Below are 12,421 nucleotides of genomic sequence, written 5' to 3' on the forward strand. Positions count from 1 at the left end.
ATATTTTTTTTTCTGAGCAGTTGCACATGGTTTTGAACTAAAATGGAGCTACTGAGGGAAAAATTACATTTTTTACAGTGCATTAAGGGGTTAAATTGGGGGGTTGAACCAACAATGGTTGTGGAGTGCAGCTGGGTCTTCAGTTCACCCCTCCCCCATGGGATGGGTCAACAAATTTTACACATCTACACTGTAAAAGTAAAAAATGTTGGATCGATTCTGTAATATGCTACAAATAAAAATATTAGTTTTCATCAAATTAAAACATTTGACACAATTATCTTCAACATTTAATTTAATTTGACGAAAACTAATATTTTAAATGAGACAAATTAAAGAATTTTTTGCGAATTGATCCAATATTTCAGTTTTTATAGTGCATTAAGGGGTTGGATTGGGGGTTTAAATCAACAAATGGTTCCTGAGTGCAGCTGTGTCTTCAGCTCACCCCTCCCCCGACGGATGGGTCAAATGGGTACAACAAATTTTACATATCTACCCTGTAAAAAGTAAAAAACGTTGGATCAATTAGCAAAAATTCTATAATTTGTTACATTCGAAATTATTGTTTTTTTTTTTATCAAATAAAATTCTAAGGTTGTTGGTTAACTCAACTTAAAATTTAATAAAAACAAATAAATTCCAAATTTTTGTTAGTTGATCCAACGTTTCATTCTTTACAGTGTAGGTGCATAATATTACTTTAGGTGACTTGAACTCGAATGGGGGTTGAAGTCATTCCGAACTTCAGAGAATACTGACGGATAATGTGTTTTCCTAGGAGTCGGATCTGACGTTCCGATTGGCCAGCGGTCTGGTAATCTGGCAGCCAATGTGGGAGCACCGTCAGCCGGACATTCCCGCCTTCACGGCTCTCATCAAACCCGTCAGGAACATCGTAACAGGTGGGGGGGATTGACAAAAAATTCCCTCTCTGGCGCCACCTATTTTTATAAATCTCTGCTTGTCTCGGCAGCAAAGAGGAATTCCCCAATCAGCAACCAGTGCAGCCCCTGTGGATCTGGCAACCCGGGTCCCACGGTGAGCGAAATCCCCCCTCGTCGATCCTAAAGGCTTTATCTGCTTCCTCTCCTGAGGGCGGCTGGAAATATTCATTAGCTGGTCGCCGTGGCAACCGCATCAGCCGTAATTATCACCGCCTTCCTTCCTGTTGATCTGTCCGTCTTCCACCCCGCAGGGCTTTCAGGTGGTGTGCGAGGCCGCCCAATCAGACTCCCCCGCTGCAGGAGAGCAGAGCTGTCGCCGTGGCAACTCGGTGGAGAAAGGCGGCCCTTCCCAGCCGACGGTCAAAGGTCCCCCCAAGAAGAAGTGAGGGCAGATCGGATATTTGCGAGTTGACACACTCGGGTACATAATCGGGGTAATGGCGCAGAAGTAACGTGCCACATGTCAGACGCTGGCAGCGTCCCTGCTCTGGCACCAGACGGCCTCGTAAAGGCTCCTGTTTGGCTTCCGGGATCATCCCCGGGGGGGTCCATCCGATCCCGGCGCCGCCGCTCGTGACCGTGACTCGCCGCCAGCTCCCAGGATTGTTTTTCCTGCAGATCATTTTTCATTCATTAATGCGGCTCCCTCTCAAACATCCCCCCCTCGCTGTCATCATCGATGGTGATGCTGAGGCAGTTTCTATGGCAACCGCTCCCACCTTACCGCATGGAGCCGCTGGCTCCGGGGCGGCTGTCGTCACTCTGTCGCCCCCGGCAACCTGACACAACAACACAGTGAAACCCGATCCACTGATTCACGGCAGAGCTTCCCGCTCTGTCCGTCACAGCGGAGGCGGGATTAGCCCCCCCCGCCACCACCCCTTTCCCTTCTCCACCACCGTTTGCAGAGCTCGGCGCGCTCTGCGGCGAGCGCTGACCTTCATTCCAGCTTATTTATAGTGGACTCACGTAGGCCGCCTGCTGCACTCCTGCCGGTGCTGGAGGGCCTCTCCGCCCTCCTTTGATGCATTCCTAATGAGGAAACACGGCGGCGGTCCACGGCGCCCCGGTGTTACACCAGAGAAGCCTGTGATTTATCATTTGTGGTTATGAAAAAGCAACAGCTTTGTTCATGTCTGACTTCAAACCCTGAATGATGAAAAGATGTTTGTCCCTCCAAAAGCACATCTTTAACAATCTGATAATGAGATGGAGCAAATATATGGAGTCAAAATAGTCTCACCAGATCTGTGTGTCATTCTTGATTTGTAACTTTTGTCTGCGTGGTTGTTTGTGCGTAATTCTTGATTATCTAGATTTCTTTTAATTATTTATTAATGATCAAGGCATAACTCTTAAAGAGAGTAGATGACATGTCAAGTTTTTACCAAAAAATGTTCACAATCTAAGTTCTAAGTGGCTAATAAAAACAACTCTGATGACCCAGCATTCTAGCAGCATTTAAACGCATCATTTACTCACAAATCTTAAAGAAGTGAAATAATATCACATCCAATTTGTGTGTAAATACCATAATAAAAGTGCAGAACAAATGATTCATGCATAATTTTCAAAGAGTTGTGTAGTTAGTTTCAAGCTTTTGAAATTTAAGTTTGTGAATGTGTGACTTAGATTTGGTATTTGTTTTGTCATAGTTTTTGTACTCGTGCACAAAATATATTGTATAAGTTAAAAATATTGAACACACAAATCCAAAGTTATGCACAAATCAAGAATTATGTACACACAAATCCAAAATGATGCACACAAAACAAAAATTACATATACACATATCCAAAGTTATGCACACAAATCAAGAATTATGTACACACAAATACAAAGTTAAGCACAAATCAAGAATTATGCTTGCACAAATTCAAAGTTATGCACACAAATCCAAACCTATGCACACAAATCAAGAATTACGCACACACAAATCCAAAGTTACGCACAAATCAAGAATTACATACATAATCATCAGGATGAGGCTATTTTTTATCCATAGAACAGTCTATCATCAGATTTGTGGGCAAATACAGATGTATGTTTATCAGGCGATTTGTGCGTACTTTTTCAATTTTTGTACATGCAGTTAGTTTTAAGCTTCTGTTAGTTTAGGTTGTGTGTAAGTTGCATTTTGTATTTTTTACACATGTGAAAACAAAATTGCAAGAGCATACAGTTATGCACAAAATGTGTTGTATGAGTTACAAAAACTTAAGTTACACACAAACATGAAGACATAAGTTAAAAAAAATCATGAATTACACATGCAAAGTTACGCAGAAATCAAGAGTTACGCACATCTGAGTGAGACTATTTTCTCTCCATAAAATAATCAGATTTGGGCGTAAAAGGGGATTTGTGTGTATCAGGTGATTGGTGTGTACTTTTTAAAGATCTGTATGTGTAGTTAGTTTTAGGCTGCTGTAATTTTAAGTGCGTCTGTACATTTTTTTGTGTGTTTTTTAATTTTTGCACATGTAAAATTGCAAGTGGACACAGTTACGCAGAAAATGTGTTGTATGCGTTACAAAAACCCACAACCATGCAGAAACAAGTTGCAATTAAGGAATTAGACGCACACACAGGTCCAAAGTTATACACAAATATCCAAATCAAGAACAACATACGCACAAATCAATTAAGACTATTTTGACTCCATATGTCTTATGTCCAATTGACATGATGTCATAGAGGATACAGAAGACATTACATCAATACTATAAAAAGTGGTAACATTTTATTATGTCAGTTTTTTACAGTTTTTTTTAACACAAAATCAACTTTATAAAATTTATAAAAATTGCTTCTCATCCCTGTGGAGCTCAAATTGCTACACAATTAAAAACAGAAACAAACCACTTTTAAGTAATTACACCCTCTTCTATTTGACATTTTTGCACAATCCCGAGTATTGTGCATCTAATCATTGAGTTGTGGGTCGGACCGTTGGAGCAGAGCAACCCCGCCCCCCTTCCTTTCTCGGGATGAAAGGTTAGAGAGTCTTTTTGGGACTTTTGCTTAAAAAAAATAAACCAAAAACTACATTTTGTGTTGTTTTGATCATAATTTTTTTTTTAAATGCTTTAGTTGAATTTTAGGAGCTCCAAAACTTCAGTCCATAGTTGTTGAATCATGACCTTTGACCTGAAGTGAGGCCTGCAAGAGTCGGATAAGCTACGTTTTTTTTTTTTTTGTTTGTTTGTTTTTTAGGACGTCCGTTCCCGCCGGCGTTCCGTCCTCGCCGTCCCAGCGCGCCCGTTACGCCACTTACTTCGACGTGGCGGTCCTGCGCTGCCTGCTGCAGCCGCACTGGACAGAGGAGGGCGTCCACTGGTCCCTCATGTACTACCTGCAGCGCCTCAGGCAGATCCTGGAGGAGAGGCCCGAGCGCGCCCCGGAGCCGCTGGTCGCGCCCCTCCCCCGCCCGCGCAGCAGCTCCATGGTGGCGGCCACGCCCTCGCTGGTCAACACGCACAGGACTCAGGTAGCTGTGTTCACTCTTTAGGGGTTGTTGCTTTTTTTTAAATTTGTTTTATTTAAGGGGACTACTTCCTGTTCGCAGGACATGAGTCTGAAGTGTAACGAGGAGGAGAAATCTCTGAGCACCGAGACGTTCGCCAAAGTTTCCCTCACCAACCTGCGGCGCCAGGCGGTTCCGGATCTGTCCTCCGACCTCGGCATGAGCATCTTCAAGAAGGTCAGTCACATTGTTTTTTTTTTTTTTGTCGATTCTTTAAATTGTTTCTATTTTTGCAAAAATTGTCCCGAAAAGGTCAAAAATTTACTAGAAACTTTACATATAACCATTTTCTAATTTCTTAGTTTTTTTTCATGTTATGAAAAAAAAAACACATATTTTGATCTATTATAAAAGTGTTCCTAGTAGGTTTTTTTTCAACTATAATTAGGCTGTTTTTAGCCAAAATCCAAAAACCTGTTTAGGACATAGTTTCTGCAGAGCAACAGGAGTTCATTAGCAATTTGCCCCTGTTGTTGTGGGCGGGGCTGTTGAGGAGGAGCAAACCCCGCCCCCTTTCCCCTCCCTATTGTTGAAAGCTTTACTGTTAGCTTACACTCCCTTACCGCTAATGCTAGGTTGGGGGTAACACCTGGTAGATGCATCAGAAAGGGGCGGAGCATCGAGCTTGAGGCCCCGCCCACTCTGTTTTGTACATCACAAATACGATCTTTTTTCATCTGCGTCTGATTCACAACTGTTATAATAAAACATTTTCAGAAATACTATTTTAAGGTTATTTTATTTTAGTACCTTTTTTAAATGAATAATCTAAATGATCCATATAATCTAGATTAAATCAATCTGTATTGTTTTCTTAAAATTAAAACTTGATATTTAAAAGGAATTGCATGAGACCGGTATTAATGATTGCAAAAAAGAAGAAAACAATTGAAATTTAATTGACTAAAAGCTACAAGGTAAAACAAAAAAATAATAAAATGGAAGGAGTAAATCAATTCAATTTCAATGAAATGTTCATTTTCAAACAAGAACAACAGAAAAAAAATTTAAAAAATCAAATAAACAAAAATAAAACAATGCAAATTACACCACAAGCAATCTCAGAAGTTCAGAGTTTAAAAAAGGGTTTTGAATGAGGCTATTAGCTATTAATCATTAGTCCATTATGTAATTTTAACGTGATATATGCGCCGTGTACACGATATCTAAGTTATACATGGGTGGTATGTGTGTGAAAAGACTGTTGGACACATGTCGGACAGTCGTGGAAAACCACAAATTTGTGTATGAATTTCGTAAAAATTTTGCACAATTGTGCAATATTTAAGTAATAATTGCTAATGAACTACGTAAAATACGCATAAAATGACATTTATAAGAAAAAAACAGAAACATTTGTTTTTATCTGTATTTTTTTCCATTTTCTTTTGTCTTAAATTTTTTGGGAACATTTGTATAATTTTCTGAAAGTGATATTATTTTCGGTAAATTTTGACACTTTTCTCATTCCATAGCTCACCATGTTAAACCCCTCTGTATAAAGTGATTGTGTTCTGGCTCTGTTTCAGTTCAAGAACCGGCGCGAGGACCGTGAGAGAAAAGGTTCAATTCCCTTCCACCACGCAGGGAAGAAGCGTCAGCGTCGGATGGGCGTTCCCTTCCTGCTGCACGAGGACCACCTTGACGTTTCGCCCACCCGCAGCACCTTCTCCTTCGGAAGCTTCTCGGGTTTAGGGGACGATCGGCGAGCTCTGGACCGTGGCGGCTGGCAGGCCACCATCATGGGTAGGCGGGACACCATCCTGCTTTCGGGAAGGTTTCCAGGAAGCATTCTGCTGGAAGAATCTGCCGTCAGCTGTCTGAGTGCTTTTTCTGTTGCCAGGGAAATTCACGCGCAGAGGCAGCACCGACACGGCCGCAGATGCAGACAGCCTGAGCGCCAAACACTCCCACTCCCACCACTCCCTCCTCCGGGACATGCCCGACCACTCCAACAGCCACAGCGACAATGTGGTCAGAGAGGGTAAGGGGGGACGTGGGGACACAAGGGCACTGTATGGAACAGATACTTTAGGCTCACAGTCAGGAGAGGATCCAGAATTAACAAATGTTGAGGAACTATATGGAGCAAAGTGCATTCAATAAAAAAGAAAAGGCTGTTTTTGGTTCTTATTTTTGTGCCATTTTTTTTTTTTGTTTGTTTTTGGTGCTAGTTTTTTGTGTTTTATTTGGTAATGTTTTTTATGTCTTTCATGCTATTTTTTTGTGTTTTTCATGCTAACTTTTTTTTCGTAATTTTCATCCTAACTTGTTTATATTTTTGCTCATTTTTTTGTATTTTATATGCTTATGTTTTTTTCTGTGTATTTCATGCTCATTTTGTTTTTCAAGATTTTTTATTTGAGTTTTGAAACACGTTTTTTTTTTTTGTTTTTTGTGCAAACTTTTTTTTGTGTTTTTTTTCCCCAAATTTTTTTGTCTATCATAGCAATGTTTTTGGGCACATTTTTTCTGTATGGTTTTCATGCTTATTTTTACATTAATTTTTATTTGTGTTTTAAAAGAAAATTATTTTTGTTTTTCATGCAAACTTTTTTGTGGGTTTTTCGGGGAAAATGTTTTAGTTTGTTTTTTGTGCAAACTTTTTGGGGGTTTTTTTCTGATATTTTTTTTTGTCTTTCATGGTAATTTTTTATTCATGTTTTTTTGTGCTAATTTTTTTCATGTTTGTTTTTCATACAAATTTTCTGAAAGTTGGTTTTTCAAGCTAAATTGCTAATTTATTATTTGCATTTTTAAACAGTTTTTTTTCTGCTCATGTAAACTTTTTGTTTTCTGTGCAATTTTTTTTGTCTTTCAAGCAATTTTTTTTATTGATGTTTTTTGTGCTTATTTGTTTTGTGTTTGTTTTTCATGCAATTTTTTTCAAATTTCTTATTCATATTTTTAAGCAAAATTTTTTTGTTTTTTGCATAAACATTTTGTGGGTTTTGTCATGCGTTTTAGTGCATTTTTTGCCAGCATTTTTGTGGTTTTCATGCAGTTTTTTTCATCTTTCACGCTAACTTTTTTTCATGTTTTATACATTTTTTTGTGTGTGTATTTCGTTTAAATGTTTTTGTGCTTTTGCCAATGTTTCTTTGTGTGTTTTTTACACAATTTTTCTGTGTGTATTTACATGCAAATGTTTTTTGTTTTTTATATGCACATTTTTCAAGTGGTTTGCATACACATTTTTTTCTTTTATACAACATTTTTCCTGTTTTTCTGCACATTTTTAACGTGTGTTTGTTATGCTAATTTCCTTTTTTTTTTTGTTTTTTTGTTTTGGAGCGGTGGGGGGGGGATGTCCTGCTAGTTGTTTTTTATTTCCAGCTTGTCCTTTCCAGCAGCTGAGCCAATTTTTTTTTTTTTTACCATCACTATTCCTATTTACTAAATGTTTTACAACTACAAATCCAAAGAACTAAAACCACTCTGAGCCCTGACTCCAGCTCCTCATAAAAGCAACTAAAAGTTGAAAAGCCACAAAATGTTCATACAATAGATATAATCTGTGTCTTTCTTTGTTTATTTGTTCGTCGCGACATCGCCGATCTGTTTTGTTAGTTTTATCCTTAAACAAAACAGATCCTTTAACATGAAAACATTGAGGATTCTGTTCCGTCTGATGTTAAATATGTAAAAGAAAGAATTTAACAAATACAGAAAGTTTAAGAAATGAGCTTACAAGTTAAAGCGATACTACGGGTTATCTGTGGTCGAAAATGGTTTCAAGTGGGATGTTCATGTACATTTTGTCTGCGGGCGACAAGTTGTAGTGAACACGTGAACAACATACAACTTGTGTATAATGTAGTATTTGGACATGATCAGTAAAGAACCAATACTTACATCTTACGAATCGTTAAAGTGGAGCGTAGGAACACCGTATGACAGCATCACCCGTACGTTTCACTATTGTGTTACTTTATCCTTACGAATACTCTGAGATACTCTTACCACAAACAACATTATGTATTTGCTACACAAACATACTTCTTCTTTTGTCTGCAGTCCGATCTCAGATCTCCACCATCACCATGGCGGCCTTCAACACGACCGTGGCGTCCTTCAACGTGGGCTACGCCGACTTCTTCACCGAGCACATGAAGAAGCTGTGTAACCCCGTGACGGTCCCCGAGATCCCCGAGCCGCTGGCGTGCTCCAACCTGCCGCGCAGCCTCACGGACTCCTGCATCAACTACTCCTGTCTGGAGGAGGGCGAGAACATCGAGGGGACCAACAACTTTGTGCTGAAGAACGGCATGCTGGACCTCACGGTGAGGGAACCCTTTACTCACCCAAGAACAGGAAGCCGGGAAGTTCCTCACCTTCATCTTTTTTTGTTCTTTTTTCAGGCCGTCTTCCGAGCGCTCTACGCCGTCCTGAGCCACGACATCAGCTCGAGGATTTGCGACGTGGCTCTCAACATCATCGACTGCCTGCTCCAGCTGGGCGTGGTGCCCGACATGGGCAAGAAGATGTCCAAGGGGGAAAACAAGGAGAACCAGGAGGCCCGCGCCAAAGAGTCAGTGGTGCAGGGCCTCGGAGGGGGCGCACAGGGGGGTGGGCCCATCGCTGGAGCGGGCGGTGGAGGGGATGGAGGTGGGGGAGGCAGCGGAGGAGGAAGCGGACAGGGGAGCAAAGACGATGTGAAGAACAACAAGGACAACGACAAAAAGGTGCGTTTCAACTAACCTGTAAATGAGAACTGGTCCCATAGGGCGGGGGGGGGCAAACTCAATCACACATAGGGGGTCAAAATCCCAAAACAAACCTTAGGTCGCGGCCCGAACAGGATAAACATTTACTGAACACTCGAAAACTATATTTTTAAAACTTTAAAAACGTACATCTTTACTATAACTAGATATATAGCATTACCTGAGATAACGCTAGTGTGAATGCTGTAACCTGAATTTGGCCGCTGAAGATGCTATTGCTAATAGCTGAAAATGCTGAAGCTGATAGTCAGCTAAAATATTAGCTAAATGCTACATTAGCCTAAAAAATCAAAAAACAAAAAAAACTTAGGTCAGCCAAAACAGCTAGCATGTCGCTGAAAAAAATAGCTAAGCTTCAAAATATCCTAAAAGACTAAAAATTAGCCAAAAAAGCTAGCTTGTAAATATTAGCCTAAAAAAATAAAAAGAAAAGCCTAAATTAGCCAAAACAGCTAGGATGTTGCTGAAATATTAGCTAAACTCTAAAATAGCTTAAAAAAAAACAAAGAAAAGCCTAAATTAGCCAAAAAACAGCTAGCATGTAGCTGAAATATTAGCTAAACTCCAAAAAGCTTTCAACTACAGAAAAGCCAAAATTTGCCAAGAAACAGCTAGCATGTAGCTGAAATATTAACTAAACTCTAAAATAGCCTAAAAAATTAAAGAAAAGTCTAAATTAGCCAAAAAAAAAAACAGTTAGCATTTGGGCTAAATATTAGCTAAGCTCCAAAAAACTTAAAAAACTAAAGAGAAGCCTAAATAAGCCAAAAAACAGCTAGCATGAAGCTGAAAAAATAGTTAAACTTCAAAATATCCTAAAAAACTAAAAATTAGCCAAAAAAAGCTAGCTTGTAAATATTAGCTTAAAAAAACTCAAAAAGAAAAGCCTAAATTAGCCAAAACAGCTAGCATGTAGCTGAAATATTAACTAAACTCTAAAATGGCCAAAAAAAAATCTTAGTGAATGCCAAAATAGTCCAAAAAACTAGCAGAATACCAATTTTTCACACTTTAAAACCATAAATTTTCAACAAAATTATAAATCAAATAAAAACAGGAATATAATTCCAGAATAATTAAATTTAAACCCTAAGTAACTTTCAATGTTTTACTCTCCTTAAAAATAAATTTTGTCAAAATTATACAAGTTTGAAATAAGTGCAAGATAACATCGAGTCATTAATAACAATAAGATAAAATGATCTGGAGGGCCAGATAGAATTACCCAGTGGGCCGGATCTGGCCCCTGAGTCTTGACTTTGACACATGTGCTGTAGAGTAACCCATAGAAAATGGCTTAATGAAGTCGCCAATTTTTTTGGGATACGAACATCGCCATACTGAAATCAGACATCAGTGATTGGACCAAATAAGTCATAGTTAACGTTTCCATGGCAACCACTTTCGCTTGTTGGAAAGCCACACCCTTCCCACTTGAAAGCGTCAGTTGATCGTTGAAAGCAGGGGCCAATAGCTTCCATTTTTTTAACCGAGGCATCTGATTGGTCCGTTTATAACTTGCCTTATAGATAAAGAAATAATGAAAAAAAGTTCAGTTAGCAGTTCCGACAAAATAAGTCTGACGGATTTTTAGTCGTCGGAGCTAGAAGTTACTTCCTGTTTGGAACTCGAGGGGGGAGGGGCCACTCAGTCCAGTTCTCATGTACAGTCAATGGTTTCAACTCTTCAAATATATCAGTTTGATGATATCTCACTGTGTTTGCTCTCGTTTGTGGTGACCAGGAAGAGGGTTCTGGCCTCAGCACCCACCGCTTGGCTTTGACCATGCTGATAAAGATCGTCAAGTCTTTGGGGTGTGCTTACGGTTGCGGCGAGGGCCACAGAGGGCTGTCTGGAGATCGCCTCAGGATGCAGGTTAGCCCCTTAGATGAACCTCATTGTATTAATTTTAATAAAATCAAAATTAGTCATCATGAGCAGTTCTATTTTGGTGCAAACCTAAGTCATAATTCAGAACTGTATTATCTTTAGGCCCAGAACTGCCTGACCAACCTCTACAAGCTGGACAAGGTGCAATTTCGCCAAACTATGCGCGAGTATGTCAACAAAGATTCCCTGAATAACATTGTGGACTTCTTGCATGCACTGCTGGGCTTCTGCATGGAGCCCATTACTGACAGTAAGTATGTGGAGTCTGTAAGTAGGCTGACTGTCCTCTAACATAACCGCATACAGAGAGGCTCATACTCACACATTCAGACATTTTTGGCGGGAAATTAGTAAATAACAGATTTTAAATGTCATAATGTAGATGCTAGCTAAAAAAAAGTCATATTTTTGCAATTTACCCTTCAAATTGTGTCAACATGCTAGTTTAGTGGGAATGTTAGCTTATGTGACACCAAATTTAGCAAATTAGCATTTATGTTCCAGGGACTATAGGTCAAAAAAACCTTAATCCTTTCCAGAAGGTTAGCATGTTTTGATATAAACATGTAACTTTTCCACTTAAACTTAAAATACAAAAGCAAAACTATTGGCTATCATTAAAAAAAAGAAAAAAAACAATCCTACACTAATTAAGCTTAAACAGACAAAAGGAGAAGTTATGGTGAAAAAATGTTAACAGGTAAATGTTTTGCTAGCTAAGTACGCTAGCCGTTGTAATGTCAGCAACTTCACATACATTTTTACCTCTTCAAATATACTCAGTGAGTTGGCGCTAAATACATACACAGGGGCTAAAGACTTATATTAGCTTCATATTTTTAGCGCTAAATAACAAAAATGTTGCACATCAGTAGGGTAAATTAAATTAAATAATGATCGAAAGCTAACGTTTATGCTAACGGGAATTTCCATATTATGACTACGATTTTAAGTAAATCAATAGTAAACGTTAAAATATGACAAAAGATAGTTTTAATAGCAACCCAGACAGCAATTTTGACACAATTGTTTGTTTGACACCAAACAACAATTTTGACACTTTTATGATTCCATACATTTGACAGAAAAATATTCAGCTTTTATTAAATCAAATTAAACTGTATTTATATTAAAAAAAAGCTCTTCTCATATGTTGTGTAACTTGAAGCACTTTACATTGAAAAACAAAAAACGTACACAGTATTTCTCTAAAAAACACATATGACCCCACAACAATTAACCAGGGGAGTCAAACTCAACCCCACAAGGGGTCAAAATCCAAAACACACCTTAGGTTGTGGGCCGAACACTCAAAAAATATATATTTAAAA

General features: G+C 38.9%; 1 protein-coding gene across 12 annotated transcripts in view; it reads left to right on the forward strand.

Moving 5' to 3' along the window:
- Positions 1–12,421, forward strand: part of LOC112156663 (protein unc-80 homolog) — a gene marked incomplete at its 5' end in the record, with an annotated part of 71,242 nt that overhangs the window by 3,415 nt on the left and 55,406 nt on the right. For all 12 annotated transcript variants that reach the window (XM_024288924.1, XM_024288926.1, XM_024288929.1 and 9 more), the window contains 11 exon segments: positions 782–905; positions 977–1,041; positions 1,199–1,329; positions 4,164–4,437; positions 4,516–4,650; positions 6,003–6,219; positions 6,317–6,457; positions 8,491–8,756; positions 8,835–9,158; positions 10,944–11,075; positions 11,193–11,340. In XM_024288924.1, coding sequence (XP_024144692.1) covers positions 782–905; positions 977–1,041; positions 1,199–1,329; positions 4,164–4,437; positions 4,516–4,650; positions 6,003–6,219; positions 6,317–6,457; positions 8,491–8,756; positions 8,835–9,158; positions 10,944–11,075; positions 11,193–11,340 — 1,957 coding nt within the window.

The sequence above is a fragment of the Oryzias melastigma genome, linkage group LG2 (genome assembly GCF_002922805.2).
Source record: "Oryzias melastigma strain HK-1 linkage group LG2, ASM292280v2, whole genome shotgun sequence".
NCBI lineage: Eukaryota > Metazoa > Chordata > Actinopteri > Beloniformes > Adrianichthyidae > Oryzias > Oryzias melastigma.